Below are 25,021 nucleotides of genomic sequence, written 5' to 3'. Positions count from 1 at the left end.
CCTTGCCCTTTTCATTTCACCCAGCAGAGCAGTCTTCCCATTCCTGGGGTGATGAGACAGACTCACCCACACAGCACCTAGAGTTGAGACTTCGATTTTGTGCTGACACCTCCCAAGTCATTGACTCCTTCCCACATCTCTTCCAAACCACCATCCCACAGGCTGGCTGCCTGCTGGATGTGACCGCACAGATATCTCACACGCACCTCAAAATCCGGTTTCAAAACCAGGTTTCTCCCCTTTCCTCACATAAAAGCACCCCATCATACCTTCCCCAGTGTGACCCTCTCACTGGTGTACACCTTCGTCCTCACCATTGCCAAGACCCCCAAGCCCTTCTCTGGATTATTTTGTGAGCCTGCCATCCCACTCTGTGATTGCTGCCGAGGTCCCCTCTCACCTGGCCTGACGGCCACAGCGTCCTTGTGCCCTCCTTCCTCAGCCAGGGGCACTGTCAATCCCATCCTGCAGGGCAGAGGAAACTGGCAGCTCTCCAAATCCCCTCAGGCCTCTCCCTGCTCAAAAGACATCGATGGCCCTTCAGCCACATAAGGATGAAGTGCAAGTTGCCACCTGTCCGCACCGCGGCCTGTGCTCCAGGGGCTGTGAACACCATTCAGCTCCTGGAAGGTATTGTGCCCTGCTCCTCCAGTCGCTTGCAGAAGCCGCTTGCCCTGCCTAACACTCTTGCCTCTGCTCCTCCCTCTGGCCCTTCCTGCAGCCCTGAGCTTAGATGTCACTTTTGCACTGGGACTCCTCCTCAGGGCTTCCACGGCCTCATTCACATCACCAGTTACAGCGTCTTCCCGCAGTAACTGCACATGCCAGTCTCTCCCACAGCCTGTGAGCCGCATCAGCGAAGACAGCATCTCTTGCTTTGCGTAATTTTGACTCTCTGGTTAGTCCTAACAATTTATGGAGTGCCGGGGTGGGTGTGTGGATGGTTGGAGCTCAGGCTGGTGTGATCCTCAGCAGGGACCCAACTTGCTTTCTCTAAGACACCCCCAGCCCTCGCGCAAATGTTCTGGTTTCCGATCGAGTGTGCCCTCCCAGCTCACCAGACACGTGTGCCAAGGTGGAGTTCAGCTTTTCTTCCCACAGAGTGAGCAGGGGCATGTGGCCACCCTTTACTTCCTTTCACACAGTTATAAACTCCCTCCCATTGTAGCCATTCTCTTCCTGTTGTCCAAAACAAATTGCCTTCAAATGTGACCCAATTTCAGCACTTCTCACTCCCCCAAGGCCCTTTTTCCATCGGTTATACCCCCAGCCTCTTCTTCTCCATTTCTGCCCTGCTTGAAAACATGTCCTGCATGCCCCTCTGAAAAAAACTGCTAGGTGACCCATTCATGCCCCCAAGTTGTTGCCTTATTCCTTTTCTTTTTTTTTTTTTTTTTTTTGAGATGGAGTCTCACTCTTGTTGCCCAGGCTGGAGTGCAATGGCATGATCTTGGCTCACTGCAACCTCCGCCTCCCGAGTTCAAGTGATTCTCCTGCTTCAGCCTCCTGAGTAGCTGGGATTACAGGCATGTGCCACCACGTCTGGCTAATTTTGTATATTTAGTAGAGATGGGTTTTCTCCATGTTGGTCAGGCTGGTCTTGAACTCCTGACCTCAGATAATCCGCCTGCCTCGGCCTCCCAAAGTGCTGGGATTACAGGCTTGAGCCACCATGCCCGGCCCCTCAGTTCATTCTTGACCAGAGGTCTCAAGATGAGTGACCTACATCTGCCACATCGTTTCTTCTCTGCCTACTTGATCTGCACACCTGGCTGCAGCCCCACACTGCCAGGGCCAGCCTGTTCCTTCCCCTCATGCTGCTGGGTGGCTCCTAAAGGGCAGCGTGGGTACATGGGTTGTAGGACTGTACAGTTGTAGATTCAAATTCCAGCTGTGCATGTGTCTGGCTAAGCCACCTGGTGCCAGTCACTTTCTGTTTATGAGCCTCGGTTTCCCCATCTGTAAACCTGGGCAGATAGTAGTTCCTTGCACAGAGTTGCATAGAATTAATGAAATAAAGCATTCATGTGCACACTATGTGTTCCCCATGGTCATCCTGACCCCATTCTGCTTCTTTTTTTTTTTTTTTTTTTTTTTTTTTTTTTTTTTGAGACGGAGTCTCGCTCTGTCACCCAGGCTGGAGTGCAGTGGCGCGATCTCGGCTCACTGCAAGCTCCGCCTCCCGGGTTCACGCCATTCTCCTGCCTCAGCCTCCCGAGTAGCTGGGACTACAGGCGCCCACAACCGCGCCCGGCTAATTTTTTTTTTTGTATTTTTAGTAGAGACGGGGTTTCACCGTGGTCTCGATCTCCTGACCTTGTGATCCGCCCGCCTCGGCCTCCCAAAGTGCTGGGATTACAGGCGTGAGCCACCGCGCCCGGCCCCATTCTGCTTCTTAAAGTCCTCTCCCTACCAGAATTTCAGTGATGCGGCACTAGTTCAGTGTGACTTACAGCCTCTCTTTTATCCCTCTTAATGCACTGAGGCCGGCTAACATCGATGGAACCCTTTCTATGAACCAAGCAACATCCCCTCATTTTACTTTATCAATTTATAGAGCTTTTGCTATAGATACTATAATAGTACCCACTTAACAGATGGAGGTATTAAGGCACAGGGAAGGTAATAATGGCCCAGGAACACACAAGCAACAAGGCGCAGAACAAATCCCAGCAGTTTGGCTCAAGCCCCCATGCTGTCTCCAGTTGTCTGAGTGATCCAGGGTTTTTGGCTTCTGTTTCCTCCTCAAGCAACTCTCTCTTTCCCTGATCATTTATTCACACAACTTGATGTGTTTATTTCATACATCTCGGTGCCTGACTCACCTTGCCCTTCTGAGTTTGCCCTAAACTCCCCAGACTTGCTGGCCACCTCCTCCTGACACCCGTCTTCATCTCAGGACCAGAGAATCCAAACTTACGTCAAGCTCCTTCGTCTGTCTTTGAGGAATGTGATTCTGCAGCTCTGTCAGCGAATCTCACTCAGCCCTACGAGGCAGTTTCTTGTGAGCTTGCTGTGTCCTGTATTAGACCATAAGCCACCAGAAGACAAGACCCTGTGCTCGTGTGCCACTCTCTGCCTCGGGCATCGTAAAGGCAGATGAAACTCTCTTTCAGATCATATTCCCTTCCCATTTCTGTTTTTGCTCAGGGACCTATTATGTGTACTTTCTTCCTGCCTCTGAAATTCTTCCCTTGCCTCATGCCACCTGACCTCTGTCTCTCATATCCCACCCTCTCTGGTCAGGGCTGTCTTCCAACGTCTCAGATTCCTCACGGTTCCCTCATTCCAACTGCCAACTGTCACCCTGTCCCCAGCCCATCACTGCTTGACCATCACGATGGCCGCCCTACCTTCCCCTTATTTTTATTTTTTAATTTGTGTGGGTACATTATAGGTGTCACCCCATATATGTATTTACAAGGTCAGGAGATGTTTTTATACAGGCATGCAGTGAATAATAATCATATCATGAGAATGGGGTATCCATCCCCACAAGCATTTATCCTTTGTGTTACAAACAGTCTAATTATGCTCTTTCAGTTATTTTTAAATGTACAATTAAATTATTATTGACTCTAGTCACCCTGTTGTGCTATTAAATACTAGGTCTTATTCATTCTTTTAAACTATTTTTTGTACCCATTAACCATCCCTACCTACTCTCACTATCCTTCCTAGCCTCTGGTAATTATCTTTCTACTTTCTCTCTCCATGAGTTCAATTGTTTTTTATTTTTGGATCTCACAAATAAGTGAGAACATGTGATGTTTGTTTTTCTGTGCCTTGCTTATTTCACTTAACATAATGATCTCCAATTCCATCCATGTTGTTGCAAATGACTGGATCTCATTCTTTTTTATGGCTGAATAGTACTCTGCCGTGTATATGCACCACATTTTCTTTATCCATTCATCTGTTGATGGACACTTAGGTTGCTTCCAAATCTTGGCTACTGTGAACGGTGCAACAATAAACATGACAGTGCAGATACCTCTTCAATATACTGATTTCCTTTCTTTGGGGTATATACCCAGCAGTGGGATTGCTGAACCATATGGTAGCTCTATTTTTAGTTTTTTGAGGAACCTCCAAACTGTTCCCCATAGTGATTGTACTAATTTACATTCCCACCAACAGTGTACAGGGGTTCCCTTTTCTCCACATCCTCACCAGCATTTGTTATTGTCTGTCTTTTGTATAAAAGCCATTTTAACTGGGGTGAGATAACATCTCATTGTAGTCTTGATTTGCGTTTCTCTGATGATCAATGATGTGGAGCACGTTTTCATATGCCTGTTTGCCATTTGTATGTCTTTTTCTGAGAAACGTCTATTCACATCTTTTGCCTATTTTTGATCAGATTATTAGATTTTTTTTCTCCAGCATTGTTTGACCTTCCTAAATATTCTGGATATTAATCCCTTGTCAGATGGGTAGTTTGCAAATATTTTCTTCCAATCTGTGGGTTGTCTTTTCACTTTGTTGATTGTTTCCTTTGCTGTGCAGAAGTTTTTTAACTTGACGTGATCCCATTTGTCCATTTTTGCTTTGGTTGTCTTTGCTTGTGGGGTATTGCTCAAGAAATTTTTGCCCAGACCAATGTCTTGGAGATTTTCCCCAACATTTTCTTGTAGTAGTTTCATAGGTTCAGGTCTTAGATTTAAGTATTTAATCCATTTTGATTTGATTTTCGTATATGGCAGGAGATATGGGTCTAGTTTCATTCTTCTGCCTATGGATATCCAGCTTTCCCAGCATCATTCACTGAAAAGAATGTCTTTTCCCCGGTGTATGTTCCTGGGACCTTTGTCAAAAATGAGTTCACTGTAGGTGTGTGGATTTGTTTCTGGGTTCTCTATTCTATTCGATTGGTCTGTGTGTCTGTTTTTATGCTAGTTGTTTTGTTTACTATAGCTCTGCAGTATAATATGAAGTCAGGTAATGTGATTCCTCCAGTTTCATTCTTTATCTTGGAATAGCTTTGGCATTCTGGGTATTTTGTGGTTCCATATAAACTTTAGGATTTTTTTTTTTTTTTTTTTTCTATTTCAGTGAAGAATGTCATTGGTATTTTGATAGGGATTGCATTTAATCTATAGATTGCTTTTGGTAACATGGACATTTGAATGATATTGATTTTTCCAATCCATGAACATGGAATATCTTTCCATTTTGGGGGGTCCTCTTCAATTGCTTTCATCAGTGCTTCATGGTTTTCATTACAGAGATCTTTCACTTGTTTGGTTAATTCCTAGGTATTTAGTTTTATGTGTGGCTATTGAAAATGGGATTACTTTAAAAATTCTTTTTCAGATTGTTCACTGTTGGCATATAGACATGCTACTGATTTTTGTATGTTGATTTTATATCTGCAACTTTACTGAATTTGTTTATCAGTTCTAATAGTTTTTTGTGGAGTCTTTAGGTTTTTTCAAATGTAAGATTATATAATCCACAAAGAAGGATAATTTGACACTTTACATTCCAATTTGGATGTCCTTTATTTATTTCTCTTGTCTGATTGCTCTAGCTAGGACTTCCAGTACTATGTTGAATAACAGCTGTGAAAGTATGCACCCTTATCACGTGCAGTGCCATGATCTTGGCTCACTGCAACCTCTGCCTACACCTCCCAGGTTCAAGCAATTCTCCCACCTCTGGCTCCCTAGTAGCTGGGACTACAGACATGTGCCACCACACTTGGCTAATTTTTATATTTTTTTGGTAGAGACGGAATTTCACCTTGTTGGCCAGGCTAGTCTCAAACTCCTGACCTTAAGTGATCCACTTGCCTCTGCCTTCCAAAGTGCTGGGATTACAGGCATGAGCCATTACACCTGGCTGGTATCAGTTCTTTAAATGTTTGGTACAATTCAGCAGTGAAGCCACTGAGTCCTGGGCTTTTCTTTACTGGGAGATTTCATTACAACTTTGATCTCATTACTTGTTATTAGTTGTTTCAGGTTTTTTATATCTTTCTGGTTCAATATTGGTAGGTTGTATGTGTCTAGGAATTTGTCCATTTCTTTTAGATTTTCCAATTTGTAGGCATATAGTTGCTCATATTAGCCACTAATGATCCTTTGAATTTCTGCAGTATCAGTTGTAATGTCTCCTTTTTCAGTTCTGATTTTATTTATTTGGATATTCTCTCTTTTTTTCTTAGTCTGGCTAAAGGACTGTCAATTTTGTTTAGCTTTTCAAAAACAAATGCGGCTTTTTTTCATGGATCTTCTGTATTGTTTTCTTCATTTCAATATCATTTATTTCTGTTCTGATCTTTATTTTTGTTCTACTAATTTTGGGTTTGGATTGCTCTTGCTTTTCTAGTTCTTTAAGATGCATCATTAGATTGTTTATTTGAAGTTTTTTCTCTTTTTTGATGTAGGCATTTATAGCTATAAACTTCCCTCTTTGTACTGCTTTTGCTGTATCCCATAGGTTTTGGGATGTTGTGTTTCCATTAACATTTGTTTCAAGAAATTTTTCAGTTTCCTCCTTAATTTCTTCATTGACCCACTGATCATTCAGGAGCATATTGTTTAATTTCCATTTATTTGCATACTTTCCAAAATTCCTCTTGTTGATTTCTAGTTTTATTCCATTGTGGTCAGAAAAGATGCTTGATGTTATTTCAATTTTTTTGAATGTTTTAAGACTTGTTTTGTGACCTTACGTATGGTCAATCCTTGAGAATAATCCATGTGCTAAGGAAAAGAATGTGTATCTGAAGCCATTGGATGAAATGCTCCATAAAGCTCTATTAGATCCATTTTGTCTATAGTGCAGATTAAGTTTGATGTTTCATTGTTGATTTTGTGTCTGAAGATCTGCCCAATGCTGAAAGTGGGGTGTTGAAGTCTCCAGCTATTATCGTATTGGGGCCTATCTCTCTCTTTGGCTCTAATAATATTTATTTTATATATCTAGGTGCTCCAATGTTGAGTGCACACATATTTAAAATTGTTATATCTTCGTGGCGAATTGAGCTCTTTATCATTATATAGTGACCTTCTTCGTCCTTCTTATTGTTTTTGTCTTAAAATCTATTTTGTCTGATAAAAGTATAGCTATTCCTGCTTTTTTGGGTTTCCATTGGCATGGAATATTTTTTCCTTCCCTTTATTTTCAGTCTATGTGTGTCTTTGTAGGTGAAGTGTGTTTTTTGTAGGCACCAGAACAATGGGTCTTGGTTTTTCATTTATTCAGCCACTCTATGGCTTTTGATTGGAGAGTTTAGTCTATTTACATTCAATGTCATTATTGATATGTAAGGGCTTACTCTTGCCACTTTGTTATTTGTTTTCTTGTTGTTCTGTGGTCTTCTCTTTCTTTGTTCTTTCCTTTCTGTCTTCCTTTAGTGAAGGTGTTTTTCTCTGGTGATATGATTTAGTTTCTTGGTTTTTCATTTTTTGTGTATCTGGTGTATGTTTTTTGCTTTGAGATTACCATGAAGCTTGCAAATACTATTTTATAACCCATTATTTTGAGCTGATAATGACTTAACACTATTTGCATAAACAAACAAGCATGGCCAGGTGCAGTGGCTCATACCTGTAATCCCAACACTTTGGGAGGCCGAGGCGGGCAGATCACCAAAGTCAGGAGTTCGAGACCAGCCTGGCCAACATGTGAAACCCCATTTCTACTTAAAATACAAAAGTTAGCCAGATGTGGTGGCGCACATTTGTAATCCCAGCTACTCAGGAGGCTGAGGAAGGAGAATCGCTTGAACCTGGGAGGCAGAGGTTGCAGTGAGCCAAGATCCTGCCACTGCACTCCAGGCTGGGTGACAGAGCAAGACTCCATCTCAAAATAAATAAACAAACAAACAAAAAAGCACCCCCCCCCCCCAAAAAAAAAAAAAACCTAATACAAATGCTGTGGCCTCATTTTGTCTCACCACTTTTTAACTTTTTGTTGTTTCTATTTATATCTTATTATACTGTCTATGTCTTGAAAAGTTGTTGTAATTATTATTTTTGATTAGTTCATTGCTTAGTCTTTCTACTTAGGATAAGAGTAGTTTACAGACCACAGTCAGTTTCATAATATTCTGTGTTTTCCTGTGTACTTACTATTACCAGTGAGTTTCATACCTTCAGGTTATTAGTTATTACCCATTAATGTCCTTTTCTTTCTGATTGAAGTATTCCCTTTAGCATTCCTTGTAGGACAGGTCTGGTGTTGCTAAAATCCTTCAGCTTTTGTTTGTCAGGGAAAGTCTATTTCTCCTTTATGTTTGAAGGATATTTCTGCCAGATATACTATTCCAGAGTAGAAGCTTTTTTCCTTTAGCACTTTAAATATGTCATGCCACTCTCTCCTGGCCTGTAAGGTTTCCACTGAAATGTCTGCTGCCAGACATATTGGAGCTCCATTTTATGCTATTTGTTTTTTTCTCTCTTGCTGCTTTTAGGATTCTTTTTTTATCCGCACCCACTCACCCACACAACCACTCACACACACACTCATTCAGTCATTACCCACTCACCCACACACCCACTCACACACACACTCATCCACTCAGTCATTACCCACTCACACACACACCCACTCAGTCACTCATCACCCACTCACACTCACACCCACTCACCTACTAACTCATCACCCACTCACACACACACCCACTCACACCCACTCACCAACTCATCACCCACTCACACACACACCCACTCACCCATTCACTAACTCACCCACTAACTCACTCACCTACTCACTCACTCACACACACACTCATTTACCCATTCACCCACTCACCTCCTCATTCACTCACTCACACACTCACCTACTCACCCACCCACTCACCCACTCACACACAGACCCACTCACCCACTCACCCACTCATCACCCACTCACCCACTCACACACATACACACACACTGACCCACTAACTCATCACCCACTCTCACACACACCCACTCACCCACTCACTAACTCACCCATCATCCCACCCACCAACTCACTCACTCACCCACTCACTCACTCATTCACTCACTCACACACTCACCCATTTATCCATTCACCAACTCACCTCCTCATTCACTCACCCACTCACTCACCCATTCACTCACCCACCCATTCACCCACTCACACACCCACTCACCCACTCACCCATCAGCTCACACACACACACTCACTCACCCACTTATCTCACTCACCCACTCACCAACTCCTCACCCACCCACCCACTCACTCACCTACTCACCTTCTTACCCACTCACTCAACAACCCACTCACTCACCCACTCACTCACCCACCCACTCACTCACCCACTCATCCACTCACTCACTCACCCACCCACTCACTCACCCACCCACTCACCCCCCTACTCACTCATCCACTCACCCACCCACTCACTCACCCACCAACTCACTCACTCATCCACTCACCCACTCACTCACCTACCCACTCACTCACCCACCCACTCACCCACCCCCCTACTCACTCACTCATCCACTCACCCACCCACTCACTCACCCACTCACCCACCCCCCCACTCACTCACCCACCCACTCACTCACTCACCCACTCATTCATTCACCCACTCACTCACCCACTCACTCACTCACCCACTCATTCACTTACTCATGTGCTCCACTCTAGTGACATTGTTCTCTTTGTTGTTCCTACAACTTCCCAGCAAACTCCTGCCTTAGGGCCTTTGCTCTGGCTGTGCTTTCTGCCTGGAATGTTCTCTCTTTCTTACTCTTTGCTCAAATGTAACAATCTCAATGAAGTCTACCTTGATTGTAATATTTAATTCTGCAAACTGCCTCCACTTCCAGGCCCACATGCACTAACCTTGACTTAATTCTTCTTCCCTTCATAGCACTTACCTCTTCTAATATTAAGTGATTTATGACATTTTTAGTTTATGGTGTGTTCCTGCCCACTAGAATTTAAGTACAAAAAAGACAGGAATATTCTTCTTTTAATTCCCTGATATTTTTCAGGTGGCTGTGCTCATGGCACACAATGGACACTATAAAGGTTTGTTAAATAAATGAATGAATGATGGAATATGTGTTCCTGTTTTTTCATTGACTGATTTGTGACCTTGAGCAAGAAATTTCTCTTCTTAGGGCCTATTTCTTCCCTATTAAAGGATGAGGTTGGTTCTTTCTAGTCTGTTCAGGGTTGCACAGCATCCTGCAGAATCTTCCAGGATTATGGACAAAAGACATGGACAAACCAAACTCAATCCAGGTTTTCTGCCATTCAAATTGCATTTAGGGGACAAAAATCATGGAAAATAAATTTCTTGCTGTAGGAAATAATTGACCTGGTCATTTACTATACTCTTTCCTAATGTCCATATTTATACAACTTTGGAAATAGACATCCAAACAAGTGAAGTAGCCTGGGGCCTCATTAAAAAGCACTTCTGAAATGGATATGTAGAGTATGATGTTCTTTGTGAAAAAAAATTTTTTTTTTGAGACAGTCTCTCTCTGTTGCCTAGGCTGGAGTACAGTGGTGCAATCATGGTTTACTGCAGCCACAGCCTCCTGGGCTCAAGAAATCCTCCTGCCTCAGCCTCTCAAGTAGCTGGGACTACAGGCATGCACCATCACACCTAGCTAATTTTGTATTTTTTGTAGAGACAGGGTTTAACCATGTTGCCTGGACTCCTTTGTGAAAATTAAAACACAGAAAGCCACACGATATACTACTGTTGGCTTCTCATCTTTATAGACAAGTATAACATCCATGGCAGTCAATCACCAATTCCATTAACGTGGTTTCCTCTGAGGATAATGGTGCAGGCAGGGATACTTGAGATTGTGGGCCATAGCTATATCCTCAGTGCTTTACTTATGAGAGAAAGAGTGCTGAGACCAGCTCGGCCGTGGAGACCCTAACCCAGCGGCGCTAGAGGAATTAAAGACAAACACACAGAAATACAGAGTGTGGAGGGGAAACTCAGGGGTCTTACAGTCTTAAGAGCTGAAAGCCTGGAACAGAGATTTACTCACATATTTATTGACAGCAAGCCAGTGATAAGCATTGTTTCTATAGATTATAGATTAACTAAAAGTATTCCTTAGGGGAAACAAAGGGGTGGGTGAAATAAAGGGATGGGCTCTGGCTAGTTATCTGCAGCAGGAGCATGTCCTTAGGGCACAGATCACTCATGCTATTGTTTGTGGTTTAAGAAGGCCTTTAAGCGGTTTTCAGCCCTGGGTGGGCCAGGTGTTCCTTGCCCTCATTCCGGTAAACCCACAACCTTCCAGTGTGGGCATCATGGCCATCACGAGCATGTCACAGTGCTGCAGAGATTTTGTTTATGGCCAGTTTTGGGGCCAGTTTATGGTCAGATTTGGGGGCCTGTTCCCAACAAAGAGAAACTTCTGATGCAAACATTTCAAAATGTTAATGTGTGTTAAATCCAATGGGCAACTTTAGTATTTTTTCCTAGCTCTCTATTTGACATAGTTTATAATGGAAAGAAAATGATTTTTAAGCAACTTCGATAGAAAAGGTAGCATACCACCTCCTTGGATCATAGCTTAGGCACAGGAGTCCACAAAGTGAAAGGCAATTGCTCAGGTCTGAAGTATGATAATCAGAAAACAGGTGACCAGTTGAGCTCTGGCTGCCAGTATCCTGGCCTGTGTTTCCCTTCCTGGCCCACTTCCCCTGGAAGAACAGGACATGAAGGTGAGTTTCTGAAATCTCTGCTACTCACTATCCATCGCAGTTAATGGTCAAGAATAGATCCACTTGTGTGAGGCCTGTAGCACTCCCACCTTTTTTTTTTTGAGACAGAGTCTCACTTTGTCTCCCAGGCTGGAATACAGTGGTGTGATCTTGGGTGACTGCAATCTCCGCCTCCCAGGTTCAAGTGATTCTCATGACTCAGCCTCCCAAGTAGGTGGGATTACAGGCGCTCACCATCACACCTGGCTAATTTTTGTATTTTTAGTAGAGACAGAGTTTCACCATGGTGGCCAGGCTGGTCTTGAACTCCTGACCTCAAGTGATCCATCTGCCTCAGCCTCCCGAAGTCCTGGAATTAGAGGGGTTAGTGTAGCTCCTTTCTTTTGGCCAATTTCTCCATTTTTGAATGGGAATATTTACCCAATACCTATACCCCACATTGCATCTGGAAAGTAACTAACTTGTATTTTTATTTTACAGGCTCATAGGTAGAAGGGATTTGCCTTATCTCGGGTGAGACTTTGAACTTTGGACTTCTGAGTTAATGCTGAATGAGCTAAGACTTTGGGGGGATTGCTGGGAAGGCATGATTGTATATTGCAATGTGAGATGGATATACGATTTGGAAAGAGCCAGCAGCAGAATGATATAGTTTGGATATTTGTCTTGCCTAAATCTGATGTTGAAATGTAATCCCCAGCTGGGCGCAGTGGCTCATGCCTGTAATCCCAGCACTTTGGGAGGCTGAGGTGGGTGGATCACTTGAGGTCAAGAGTTTAAGACCAGCTCTGGCCAACATGGTGAAACCCCATCTCTACTAATAATAGAAAAATTAGCCAAGCGTGGTGGTGCACGCCTATAATCCCAGCTACTTGGGAGGCTGAGGCAGGAGAATCACTTGAGCCTGGAGGTGGAGGTTGCAGAGAGCCAAGATCATGCCACTGCACTCTAGCCTGGGTGACAGAGTATGAGACTTCATCTCAAAATAAATAAATAAATAAATAAATAAATAAACAAACAAAAAGAAATTTAATCCCCAATGTTGAAGGTGTGCCTGGTGGAAGGTGTTTGGATGATGGGGATGGTTTCTCATGAATGGCTTGGGTCATCTCCTTGGTGATAACTGAGTTCTTGCTCTGATTTCACACAAGATCTGGTTGTTCAAGAGTTTTGTGACATTCTCTCTCTCTCTTTCTTCCTCTCTGGCTCTCTCTTCCTCTCTCTCTTTCTCCTGCTTTCACCATGTGACGTGCTAGCACCCCCTTTGCCTTCCAGCATGACTGTAAGCTTTCTGAGACCTCATCAGAAGCCAAGCAGATGCCTGGCACCATACTTCCAGTACAGCCTGCAGAACTTTGAGCCAATTAAACCTCTTTTCCTTATAAATTACTCAGCCTTAGGTGTTTCTTTGTAGCAATGCAAGAATGGCCTAAAAAACAGACCAAAAGGCACCTTGAGTAGGTCACGTTGGTCTTCCTATAAGCAGGGTCTACTTCAACACATAGGGGATCCCTGCAAATGCTGGCCTTAAACTGAATACATCCCATCTCAGTCCCATGCAATGGTGGTGTCTCATGTTGATTCAGATCTTTCAATTCTAGAAAGGAACTCTTACTAGAGCTCTTCGAATTCTAGGGTGAAGGAAGGCATCATTAACCCCTTACTAACAATGGGAGAGAGGGAGGCAGGGGACATGGGGGGCGTTAAGGATTCCCAAAGTTCTAGAATTTGCTTGGTGTCACTCAGCAATGTGGAGGTGGCCCTAGAATATCACTCCTTGGCCAGTGATTTTTCCTTATCTGATTAGAAAATAAGGATGATGTTTAGTGGAGATTCATTTATCTTTACCTTTGAGCACTGATTCTAATCTGACTGATAACAGCACATGGTTATACAAATGTATGAGGGTATTTCTTGTGTTCCTTCTTTATTTTGAAATTGTGGCTCTGGGCTGCTGGCCAATAGCCTCAGATGGATTCCCACAGATAGATGTTCTTATTCCACAGGATCCAAATCCCAGCCCAGGCCTCAACCCTACACATCTTGATAGTCACAATAGTACCCATGACCCTTTCATGATGTAAGACCTTTACTGTATATTTGAAGATACAGTTAAAAAAATAAATCTGCATGCAAAATAATGTGTGTCTTTTGGGAACCACAAAATGGGCCTATATAATCAACCTCTAGGTTTAAAAATGAATGTTGAGTACCTCTTACATGCCAGTCAGTGCTCTGTATATAGCTGTGAACAAAATAGACAAAGTCCCAGCTCTCATGGAAATTATATGTGTGGGTGCTGGAGTAGCATGAACAATGAGTACACAAATGATATGTCCATCCCTGAGTGGGCAGAGTTCCAGAAACTATCAAAAACTGAGAGGACCTATGTCCTATGTGCTGACTTCTCTCTCTTTCTGGAAGTAAGCTTTGATGAAAAAGAACACAAACTAAAAATGTTATGAATGTTCAACACACCCATTCCTCCCTTTGAGGGCTAAGATGAATTGGATCAAATCTTGTGAAGAGTCATTGTAACTGCCATGTCCCGGGGAACAGCTCGGTCCCCAGAGGCTGCTCTTGTCTTCAGAACTTATCTTACCCAAAGCCTCTCCCAAAGAGTATCTGAGTTACAAAGAAAAATGAGTTTTGCTTCAGCCCCTGCCATGGCCCAGCAGTATATTTTACTACTCTTTGTCTCTCTAGATTTGCCTATTCTGGACTCTTCGTATAAATGGAATCATACAATAGGTGGCCTTTTGTGCCTGACTTCTTTTACTTATGTTTTCAAGGCTTATTCCTGTTGTAGCATATTCAGTACTTCATTCATTTTTATTGCCAAATAATATTTCATTGTATAGATATGCCACATTTTGTTTATCCACTCATTCATTGATGGACATTTAGGTTGTTTCTACCTTTTGATTATTAGGAATAGTGCTGCTATGAATATTTATGTGCAAGTTTTTGTGTGGACATATGTTTTTAATTATCTTGGGTATGTGCCTATGAGTAAAATTGCTGGATCATATAGCAACTCAATATTTAACTTTCCAAGACACCAAAAATCTGTTTTCCAAATGGTTGCACCATTTTACAATCTGATCAGTAATGTATAAGGGTTCCAATTTCTTAACATCCTCATCAACATTTGTCATGAGCATCTGCTCTTTTTTTCCCCCAAATCATCTTTTTTCTCAGATCCCTCACTTTTTGCTCTGGCTCATAAAATACCTCTAAATGTTGCTGAAATGCCAAGATTAATTTGAATCAAAGCTTGGGCACTTGCATGGGGAAAGAGAACCTGACAAGTTTCCTGCTGTTGTATTTGCTGTTCTGACTCACAACGCCCACCAACAACCTCATTGCTCAATTTCCGTATCAGTTGTTCTTCATCAGATTCAAGCACTGTTAGCGATTGTCTCTGAGAGACATCCATCATCTGTCTTTTTGAAGTCAAGCTTACATTTTCTGAACAAAAGAAAATCCAGCTTTAAGCTTCTCTAGCTCTGGTTTGCTTCATTCAGGACTCTTTCTCCTCTTCGTGTTTTACAAAAGACCTTGTCAAATGTTGAGCTATTTCCAATCTCTTTCTCCTGGTATCTTCTTCTCTCTCTTTTCCTGTGTTTTTAATCTGCAGATTTTCTACTTGCATTTGGTTGATTCTTCAAGCCTCGTGATTGCATCTCTATGTCTAGTCACTTCCTCAGAGACTTTATTTTCTATGCTGGTACTTCCAAAAAAGGCCTTTATTGCTCTAACTTATCTTCATACTGCTAATATTATTAGAACTTCTCTGCTTTATTTGAAAATATCTTTAAACTGTTCCTCGGTGACTAGATATCATTTTATCTTGAAGACAAGAGGCTTCCCCAGAAGAAATTGACACCCTGCATTGCAGGCTTCCAGATCATCTTAAGAAAAACAATCCCTCCTAAGATCTTTAGACAGGGGGTTCAGGATGATGGAGACTGTACTGATGTCCAGTATAAAGGATGGAGGGGAAGGAATATTAACCAAAACAGCCTTGAGGCCAGGCCCCAGTCTGTTAAGAAGAAAATTTTTTGAAAGTTCCCCAATTCACATTGGAGCCACATTCAACTCGCTTTATAGGTGTTGAAACAATCTCAGAGGGGCTGATTGACTAGGTCTGTCTGACTCTAAAGTTCTTTTTGTTGCACCCTGCTGCCTCCCCAAGTGAGACAATGGGAAGCTGAGCTCTAAGCTGTGGGGTTTCCACAATCATCATGAAATACCAACCAAATATATGTACATATGCATATATAATGGTGTATAATATATATCACATGATGAAAAGATGACCTTTTTTAAAAAAAAGCTAAAAGTCCCTGAATAAATCTTATAGGGATATTTTAAGAGTTCAGTGAAAAAATTAGTGTTTGTAAAGTGCTCAACACAGAGCTTGGTCCACAGTAAGTGCTCAATAAAAGGAGCTGCTATATACTATTATTGATAACTATTATTAATCCTCATCATCATCACTGTCAAAACAAGGCTCAGAGACTTAAACTGCACATATGTTATAAGAAAAGGTGCCAAAACCCGAATCCTGGACTATCAGCTACATATTCCACTATCTTTCAGCTAAACTGTACGGCTCTTACTGGGTAAATGTAGCCAAGTAAAACATGGTCTTCTATTAGTGTGGGTAATACATTCATTTCAAGATAGCGTCAAATCCAGGATCTGTCTGACTCCGTGCAGAGAGCAAGCCCTCTCTGCGTTGCATTTGGGAAGGGGCCTCCTTTGCTACTCTGTGGGGCTCGCTGGATCTTGTTCTCCTCTCCAGGTTGGAGGACCCCCCCATTCCTGAGCAGCGGCTGGAGGAAACCCCGCCCTGGGATCCCGCGAGGTCCGCGGGAGACGCCTCAATAGCCAGCCTGGAGCCCCGCAGCGGGGCGGGGGAGAATTCTGGGCCCGGGCTTGGGTCCCCCTTCCCCAGGCATCACCTAATATTACCAGCCCTCTCCCCGGGTGCCCCCGAAGGCATCAAGCCAGGCCCCTCGTCGCTGCCTCCACCGCGCCCTCCTATCCCTCCTCCTTTCCTCGCCTTCGCGCGGGACGAAGTGGCCGGCGATGTCCCGAAGGCGGGGCGTCGGTTCCTCCCCCTCGGCGACCCGGCTCGGCTCGGCTCGCCGGGACCCTGCAGCCCAGGGGCTCCCCACACCGCGCCTCCAAAGAGCCAAGTGTCGAAAGCCGCCAGTCCCTGTCAGCGCGGGCAGGCGGGCCCGAGGCAGGTCCCAGCGCCTCCCAAGGCGGGGGGTGGGGGCGGCCGCCACACCTGGACACGCGGACACCTGGGCGGAACTCCAAGCCGCAGCGAGGGAACGGCTCTTTGGAAATCAGACTACCTGGATCCCGGTTTTCTCCGCATTCATTTCCCTTCGTGTTCCCGAGTTCCACCAAGGGGAATTGAGGTCCGGTGCTTTCAGGGTCGCAACTGGGTTAACGGGGGAGCTCTGGGGACCCAGACTCGACTGGGACATTGCCCGTGGAGGAACATGGTCCTGTGGTCAGCGCAGAGCGGTTATCAGGCAGGACCTCAAAGGGAGGGGAAGACCGTCCTCCGACCGTCCTCCTCCCACCCAGAGACACCTCCCTTCCACAGGGATCCCCAACCCCCGCCCCACTCTCTCCAGTTGCCAGCCCCAAGCAGCATTATGGTGGCCTCCAAAACGCACAGTAGACACCTGGGCCCCCGCGTTAAAGCTCTGTCCACACCACACCCTAAGGGTGGGCTCTCCTGGGGGTTTGTCCGCCCTTGGAAGGATGTGACCAGAAGAGGACAGCTCCCCGCAGCATCTGGACAGAGAATTCCAGAGTCTTTAGCAGCCAGCAGGAGGGACACTGGCTGAGAGAGCACATCCCTGGGCCCCCAGGATTTTCCATCCAGTGGGAAGGTGGGAGTCCCCAGCAGAGCTAGAGCCAAGTTCTCTAAAGTGTGGAGCTCTTGCTGGGGGCGAAGGGCATATTCTCTCTTTCCCTGCCTGTCTCACTTACCTGAAGGGCTTCTCTCCGGCCCCCTCCCCACCCCATATTTAATTTTTCACTCTCCCTTCATTCCTCTGAGTACTCCCTTCTTACCTCATTTCTTGCATATCTACAGGGGTGTTCCATTTCTTTTCTCCCCTAGCATGTCCTTCGTAATAATAATAATAACAATAACAATAATAATCATAATAATCATAATAAAATAGCTTACTTAGCACCTGCTGTGAGACGAAGACTTGTGAGTGCTTTACATAGATGAGCTCACTTAATCTCTGTAACAACCTCATCCTGTGCGCATTGGTATCATCCTTGTGATGAGGAATTGAGGTCCCCAGAGATAAGGTGTTTGCCAAGGGTCACACAACTATCAGAGCTGGGGCATGAACCCTCACGCACAGTCTGGTTCCAGGGTCTGGTCCCTTAATCACTGTCTGCTGGGTTTCTTTTACACTTTTGGATTTGATTGAAGCAGCAGAATCTTCATATGGACTACAGGAGTCTTAAAGCAAGCTTCACCTTTTCTCTGGACCCTGTGATCTCTGCATCTTCATGGCCATGCTTATAACCCACGTTGCTTTTAGTTTACATGTCATCTCGGCATTTGCTAAGGTGCTATTCGAACTTTCCAGTCTTGAGGCAGACTCCTTAGAAGGAGTTAAGAGAATAGCAAGGGTAAGCAGTGCCCCCGTGTGGCCAAAATGGTGGTGGCAGGAAAACCAACGAGAAAACACAAAGGCAAATCCATGAATATGAGGGTCAGCTCTAGGTTTGGCCTCCCCTTTACAAGTTTCTCCTGCACCTTCCACCCCAGAAAGTCTGGCTTTGATTTTGTTCTGGACATGGCAATTTATACTTGCTTCTTATCTTGTATTCTCTCCCTTCATGTGGATTGGAGCCCCAGATGTGCCCAGTCTCAGATTCCAGTCTGTCCTAGCCATAGAATACCAGTTCCCTCAAGGAGAGAGGTAGAGTCAAGATCAGGACCAACAGGACATCAGAGTTCAGGGCTCTCTGATGAATTCAAGGAGATTCTTATTTAATCCATTCTCCATAGGAAACATTGACTCCAGGAAGAGGTTGGTGTGGGCTGCCTGGGAAAGGAGATTTGGCAGCATATGTTGGCTGGCAGTGTTCTGTTCTGGCTATCTTAACCTTAAGGGGTAGGGAGGTTCTGTCCTCAGACCCAACTGAGTTCCCATCATCCCCCACCGCCCCACCATGCCACCCATCACTGAATACAGGGATGCCCTGGAGGCCAAAGTTCCCCTAAGTGCTGGCTTTTCAGTTTCCCTTCCCAGAACATCAGACTGACTTACCTTTGGAATAACTTGGAATTGCAGACTGAGCATAATGCTTCTGGTGATACTGCAGGATAACCTGAAATGGGCTGCCCTCCAGTAGGGTTATTGGGCAGAGTAAAGGTCAGGATGGAAGTCTGCCACTTTAGCCGAGCCCAATTTATTATTTATCTAGAGACAAAGTCTCGCTCTCTCATCCAGGCTGGAGTGCAGTGGTGCGATCTCAGCTCACTGCAACCTCCACCTACCAGGCTCAAGCGTTCTCATGCATCCGTCTCCCGAGTAGCTGGGACTACAGGCATGCACTATCACACCCGGCTAATTTTTGTATTTTTAGTAGAGACGGGGTTTCGCCATGTTGGACAGACTGGTCTTGAACTCCTGGACTTAAATGATCCACCAGCCTCAGCCTCCTAATGTGCTGGGCTTACAGGCATGAGCCACTGCACCCAGCCAAGAAATTAAGTATATTTTCCTTCTATTTATATTTTGTAAGAGGCAGAACCAGGATTTGGACCCAGGTGTCTAACTCTAGAGACTAAAAGCTTTCCATGATACCAAGTTGCCTCACCTGAGCCCGATTTAAAATCAGGTGATCCCAGGTATACAGGACTCCAATAGGAGTCAATGCTATTTTCTTGCTGTTGTATTTGTTATTGTGATGATTCAAGTTTAGAAAAAGAAAGAGCCAAAAAGTTCAGCTGAGGAGCAGACAAGACACAAAGAACTCTGAGTTCTGCCTGGGGAAGGAGCAGGGGACATGAATTACCTTCCCCTTCTAGACACAGGACTGCAATAGGATAATCCTCTCCCAGCTTCCAAATAGGAGTGGCCAAATGTAGCAGCAGGAGGAGCTAGGGGCAACGTGATTGCAACTCCCACCTCTATCCAGAGAACTGTCCCTAAAGCACCTCACCTGCTGTTTCACAGAGAGGCTCGTGGTCTCCAGCATCACCTGAGAGTTTCTTAGTAATACAGAATCTTAGGTCCCACACCTAAACCACTGAATCAGAATCTGCAGTTTAGCAAGATCCTCAGGTGATCCCCATGTTCATTACAGTTTGAGAAGCACCTAGAAATTGACCCTTCACCTTGTTATAACTCAGTACCTTCTCTTGTGAATCAGGCACAATAGCACCTGCTTGACTCACCACTCCTGGCTGTATGAGGCTCAGAGAGGACAATGTAGGAAGGAAGTTAGAGACGGAGGTGCTCAGGAAGTTATCTCTTGTGGCCCCTCTGCCTTCTGCCCTCCATGGAAGCCCAATCTCTCTCTTTCTCAGTGGGAGAGGACTAGCAGGTGGCTCTTCTCTGGAAGAGCAGAGGAAATCAGGGACCCTCCACAGCCCATCCTCCATGGCCCCTGGGGGAATCTCTGAAGACTCTAGCTTTTCAGCTGAAGTTTAGGCTGTAATTGACACTGTGTAGTCCAGTAGAGAATTTTGCAGAAATAAATATGAAGCTTATATTTGGGTTTTTAAAAAATCAAATTAGGCCGGGCGTGGTGGCTCACACCTGTAATCCCAGCACCTTGGGAGGCTGGGGCAGGTGGATCACCTGAGGTCAGGAGTTTGAGACCAGCCTGGTGAACATGGCAAAACACCGTCTTTACTAAAAATACAAAAATTAGCCAAGCGTGGTGGTGCATGCCTATAATCCCAGCTACTCAGGAGGCTGAGGCAGGAGAATCTCTTGAACCCAGGAGGCAGAGGTTGCAGTGAGTGGAGATTGCACCACTGCACTCCAGCCTGGGTGACAGAGCAAGACTCTGTCTCAAAAAAAAAAAAAAAAAAAATCAAATTATATAGCAAATTATTTATGTGTATATATAGAGATATTAGGTTGTTACAAAAGTAATTGTGGTTTTTGCGTTGTTAGAATTTGCTGTTTGATATTGGGATAAAACATAAGGCAAGAAAAGATAAAGTTAAGAACATAATTCTTAAATTATTTACATTTAAGAATGTAAATAAATGTGGTTATCTTATACATCATTTTAATGGGCATTTCTCGCTTTATGTTTTTTTGCTAATGACTTATTACTTACTGTTTGTTTATGTTTATTTTAGACTATGGAAATGATGTTAGACAAAAAGCAAATTCGAGTGGTTTTCTTATTTGAGTTCAAAATGGGTTGTAAGGAAGCAGAGACAACATGCAACATCAGCAATGCATTTGGCCCGGGAACTGCTAACCAACATACAGTGCAGTGGTGGTGCAAGAAGTTCTGCAAAGGAGACAAGAGCCTTGAAGATGAGCAGTGTAGTGGCCAGCCGGCAGAAGGTGACAACGACCAACTGAGAGCAATCATTGAAGCTGATCCTCTTACAACTGCACAAGAAGTTGCCGGAAAACTCAGTGTCGACCATTGTACTGTCGTTCGGCACTGAAAGCAAATTGGAAAGATGAAAAAGCTCGGTAAGTGGGTGCCTCATGAGCTCAGCAAAAGTTTAAAAATCATCGTTTTGAAGTGTCGTCTTCGTTTATTCTACGCAACAGCAATAAACCATTTTTCAATCGGATTGTGATGTGCGACAGAAAGTGGATTTTATACAACAACCGGGGATGACCAGCTCCGTGATTGGACCCAGAAAAAGCTCCAAAGCTCTTCCCAAAGCCAAACTCGCACCAAAAAAAAGGTCATGGTCACTGTTTGGTGGGCTGCTGCTGGTCTGATCCACTACAGCTTTCTGAATCCCAGCGAAACCATTACATCTGAGAAGTATGCTTAGCAAATCGATGAGATGCACCGGAAACTGCAATGCCTGCAGCCCGCATGGGTCAACAGAAAGAGCCAGTTCCTCTCACGACAACGCCCAACCCTACGTCGCGCAACCAACACTTCAAAAGTTGAAGGAATTGGGCTATAAGTTTTGCCTTATCGGCCATATTCACCTAACCTCTGGCCAACTGACTACCACTTCTTCAAGCAACTTGACAACTTGTTGCAAGGAAAACCCTTCCACAACCAGCAGGATGAATGCTTTCCAAGAGTTCAAATCTTGAAGTATAGATTTTTACAGTACAGCAATAAACAAACTTATTTATCATTGGCAAAAATGTGTTGATTGTAATGGTTCCTATTTTTACGAATGAAGATGTGTTTGAGCCAAATTATAATGATTTCAAATTCATGGTCTGAAACTGCAATTACCTTTGCACCAACTATATGTGTGTGTGCGTGTGTGTGTGTGTGTATATATATGTAATGTATTTCTAATAAAACATTTTTCCTGCTGTTTCTCCAGTGCCTAGAATAGTGCCTGGCACATAGTAGGGGCTCAGTAAAATATGCTGAACTAATGAATGGGCTCTATGAACCTTCTTAATGTTCTAAAAGCTAGCATTTTATAGATAAGGAAACTGAAACATCAAAAAGTTAACTTCTATAAGTCCCACAGCTAATTTCTTTATCTGTAAAATGGGTGTATAAATATTGCCTTTCTCATTATTATGGGGAATAAATGAATTACCATGTAACACCTTACGGAGTGTGTCTGAGTCAGTGTTAATGCTCACAATTAACTGTCTATGGGCTGGGCGCAGTGGCTTGTGCCTGTAATCTCAGCACTTTGGGAGGCCGAGGCAGGTGGATCACAAGGTCAGGAGTTCGAGATCAGCCTGGCTAACATGGTGAAACCCCGTCTCTACTAAAAAATACAAAAATTAGCCGGGCGTGGTGGTAGATGCCTGTAATCTCATCTACTTGGGAGGCTGAGGCAGGTGAATCGCTTGAACCTAGGAGGCAGAGGTTGCAGTGAGCTGAGATTGCGCCGTTGCACTCCAACCTGGGTGACTGGAGTGCAGTTGCCTCGGCCTCCCAAAGTGCTGGGATTACAGGTGTGAGCCACCATGCCCAGCCCTAAAATTTTCTTTACATTAATGTTTCCACTCAAGCTACCATCCCATTTCTCTCCTTTTACCATCTTTTAAAACTCCTTTTCAAAAAAGTAGGTCTGAAAACTAATCTATGCTGTTACAAGTAAATAAATCAGTTATTCATCAAGCTATATATATTTATGTGTGCTTTGAAATATATACATATATATATTACTTTAGTGAAAAGTTAAGAGAGAGAGAGAGTAGCTTAACTAACCTCCTCCTCTCCAGTTTTCCTTCCCTCCTCTCCCATTCAATCATTATTCTCCCTTGCAAATTGGCTTCCATGCATAGTGTCAAAACTGTGGCCCCTGCCACATCTCAGCTTCCTCACTATACACTGTCACCATGCTGTCCTGACATTCTCCCGTCTCCAGTGTCCACTTGATGCTTTGAGTTCTTTGTCCGCTTTATGAGTCTTGCTTTTCATAGGGCTATCTACACCTGGGTGGCCTTTGGTCACTATCTCTGCCTGCTAATGTTCTGCTCCTTTGTCGAGATCTAACTCAATTCTGCCCCCTTGTCAAGATCTAACGCCTCCTCCTGGAAGCCTTCTCTGGTTTCCCCAATTCTATGTCACCATTGCTCACTTAGCACTTTGGGATAGTGCCTCTTGTGGGCCAGGTACTGTCTGAGGTAATGGAATACATTCAGCCCTGCATTAGTTATTGGCTTAATATTAAGTTTTGCTATTTGCATCACAAGAAATACAGACTCATTTAAGATTGACTTCAAGTACCTGAGGTTGTATAAAGGTAACGTCTTATCACCTTTCCATCTGAGAATTTGTCTTCTGAGAATAGAAAATAGTAATGGATTCTTGGCCATTGTTTGTAAGCAAAGCATGCCAGAGCTCATGTCACTGTTTTCTAGTAAGAAGCTGTGAGTTTGCACTGAAGAATTATAATCAAAATGCGTAAAGCTCCCTCCCCTACCTCCACTTAAAGTTCTTTTGTTTAGGGATCCTCCTGGTTCATCTGAAAGCTCCCTAATTTAAGGGACAAGTCTTTTTTCCCTTAAAAGGTTTGCCTGGGTTTATAACTCCTCCCCTTCTCCCACTTGCTCTGTCGCCCAGGCTGGAGTGCAGTGGCGTGATCTCGGCTCACTGCAAGCTCCGCCTCCCAGGTTCACACCATTCTCCTGCCTCAGCCTCCTGAGTAGCTGGGACTACAGGCGCCCACCACCACGCCCGGCTAATTTTTTTGTATTTTTAATAGAGACGGGGTTTCACCGTGGTCTCGATCTCCTGACCTCGTGATCCACCCACCTCGGCCTCCCAAAGTGCTGGGATTACAGGCGTGAGCCACCGTGCCCAGCCTCCCACTTTCTGCAGAGTCAACGGATTTAGCCTTGAGAAGATTCTACGCACAGCTCTGCCCTCTGTCCTGGGGCAAGTGATGAAAATCTCCAGCTCCCAGTGTGACTCGGGAGAGTAGACAGCCTTCTGCAGAAGTTGAATTATAGACTGTGGCCCCTCCCCTGTTTTTCTGCCAATAGTATGAATGAGCAACACCAGACTGGACCTCAAGAATGTTTTTCCAATTGGAATTTCTCTCCTCTGACAGAGAATCGAAAGCAACTATAGTAAAATCTAGGCACGGTGATCACGGTGATCTACGTTGGGCACTGCACAAGCACTCCTCATTCAACAAGGTGCCGTTCACATCAGAGACCCTTTATTATTCCGATAATTTTTATATGTTTATTTTTATTTTGTTTATTGGAAAGATTGATGATTTATATATTTCTTACAACTTCCCGGCAGATGGCAGTAAAGTGTCTTGTTTTAAGACGTTTACTGCATTTTGTTCGGTGTCCATTTACAAAGGAAAAATGGGTCAATATTCAAAATCAACAACATGTCTAACATCATCTGAAAATAACTTTTACTTCTAAACAAGGAATCACTTTATCTAATTGGTAGGTGAGTGTTTAAAATTTTGTTTTAATCCCTATTGTTATTAGAGCTCTGGCTAATTAATATTTCATACTGCATTTCTCATTATCTGCTGTGTTCGTTGCACCCAAAAGGTATTCCTGAATTCCTCATTTAAATCTACAAGAACTTTCACTATTTGATTGATCACCATCAAATGACATACACGCAAATGATCCACAAAATGAATTACATGCACATAAATTAGAGATTACCACTGTGATCTGGC

The 25,021-nt window shown here is 44.0% G+C and overlaps 1 protein-coding gene across 3 annotated transcripts in view; it reads right to left on the bottom strand.

The window, feature by feature from the left end:
• Positions 1 to 25,021, bottom strand: part of LMO2 (LIM domain only 2) — a 65,192-nt gene that overhangs the window by 4,260 nt on the left and 35,911 nt on the right. For 2 of the 3 annotated variants that reach the window (XR_012423343.1, XR_012423342.1), the window contains 2 exons: positions 21,181 to 21,363; positions 17,891 to 18,770 (listed from right to left, as the gene is read on the bottom strand). Coding sequence is in view for 1 of the 3 variants with exons in the window: in XM_074013976.1 (XP_073870077.1) it covers positions 21,333 to 21,363 (31 nt within the window). In the remaining 2 variants the exon portion in view is untranslated. Of the gene's footprint in view, positions 1 to 17,890; positions 18,771 to 20,959; positions 21,364 to 25,021 lie in introns of those variants that run through there. The other variant, XM_074013976.1, reaches the window with a different exon arrangement.

This window comes from Macaca fascicularis, chromosome 14 (genome assembly GCF_037993035.2).
Source record: "Macaca fascicularis isolate 582-1 chromosome 14, T2T-MFA8v1.1".
Classification (NCBI taxonomy): domain Eukaryota; kingdom Metazoa; phylum Chordata; class Mammalia; order Primates; family Cercopithecidae; genus Macaca; species Macaca fascicularis.
This window is presented reverse-complemented; position numbering and strand designations above follow the sequence as displayed.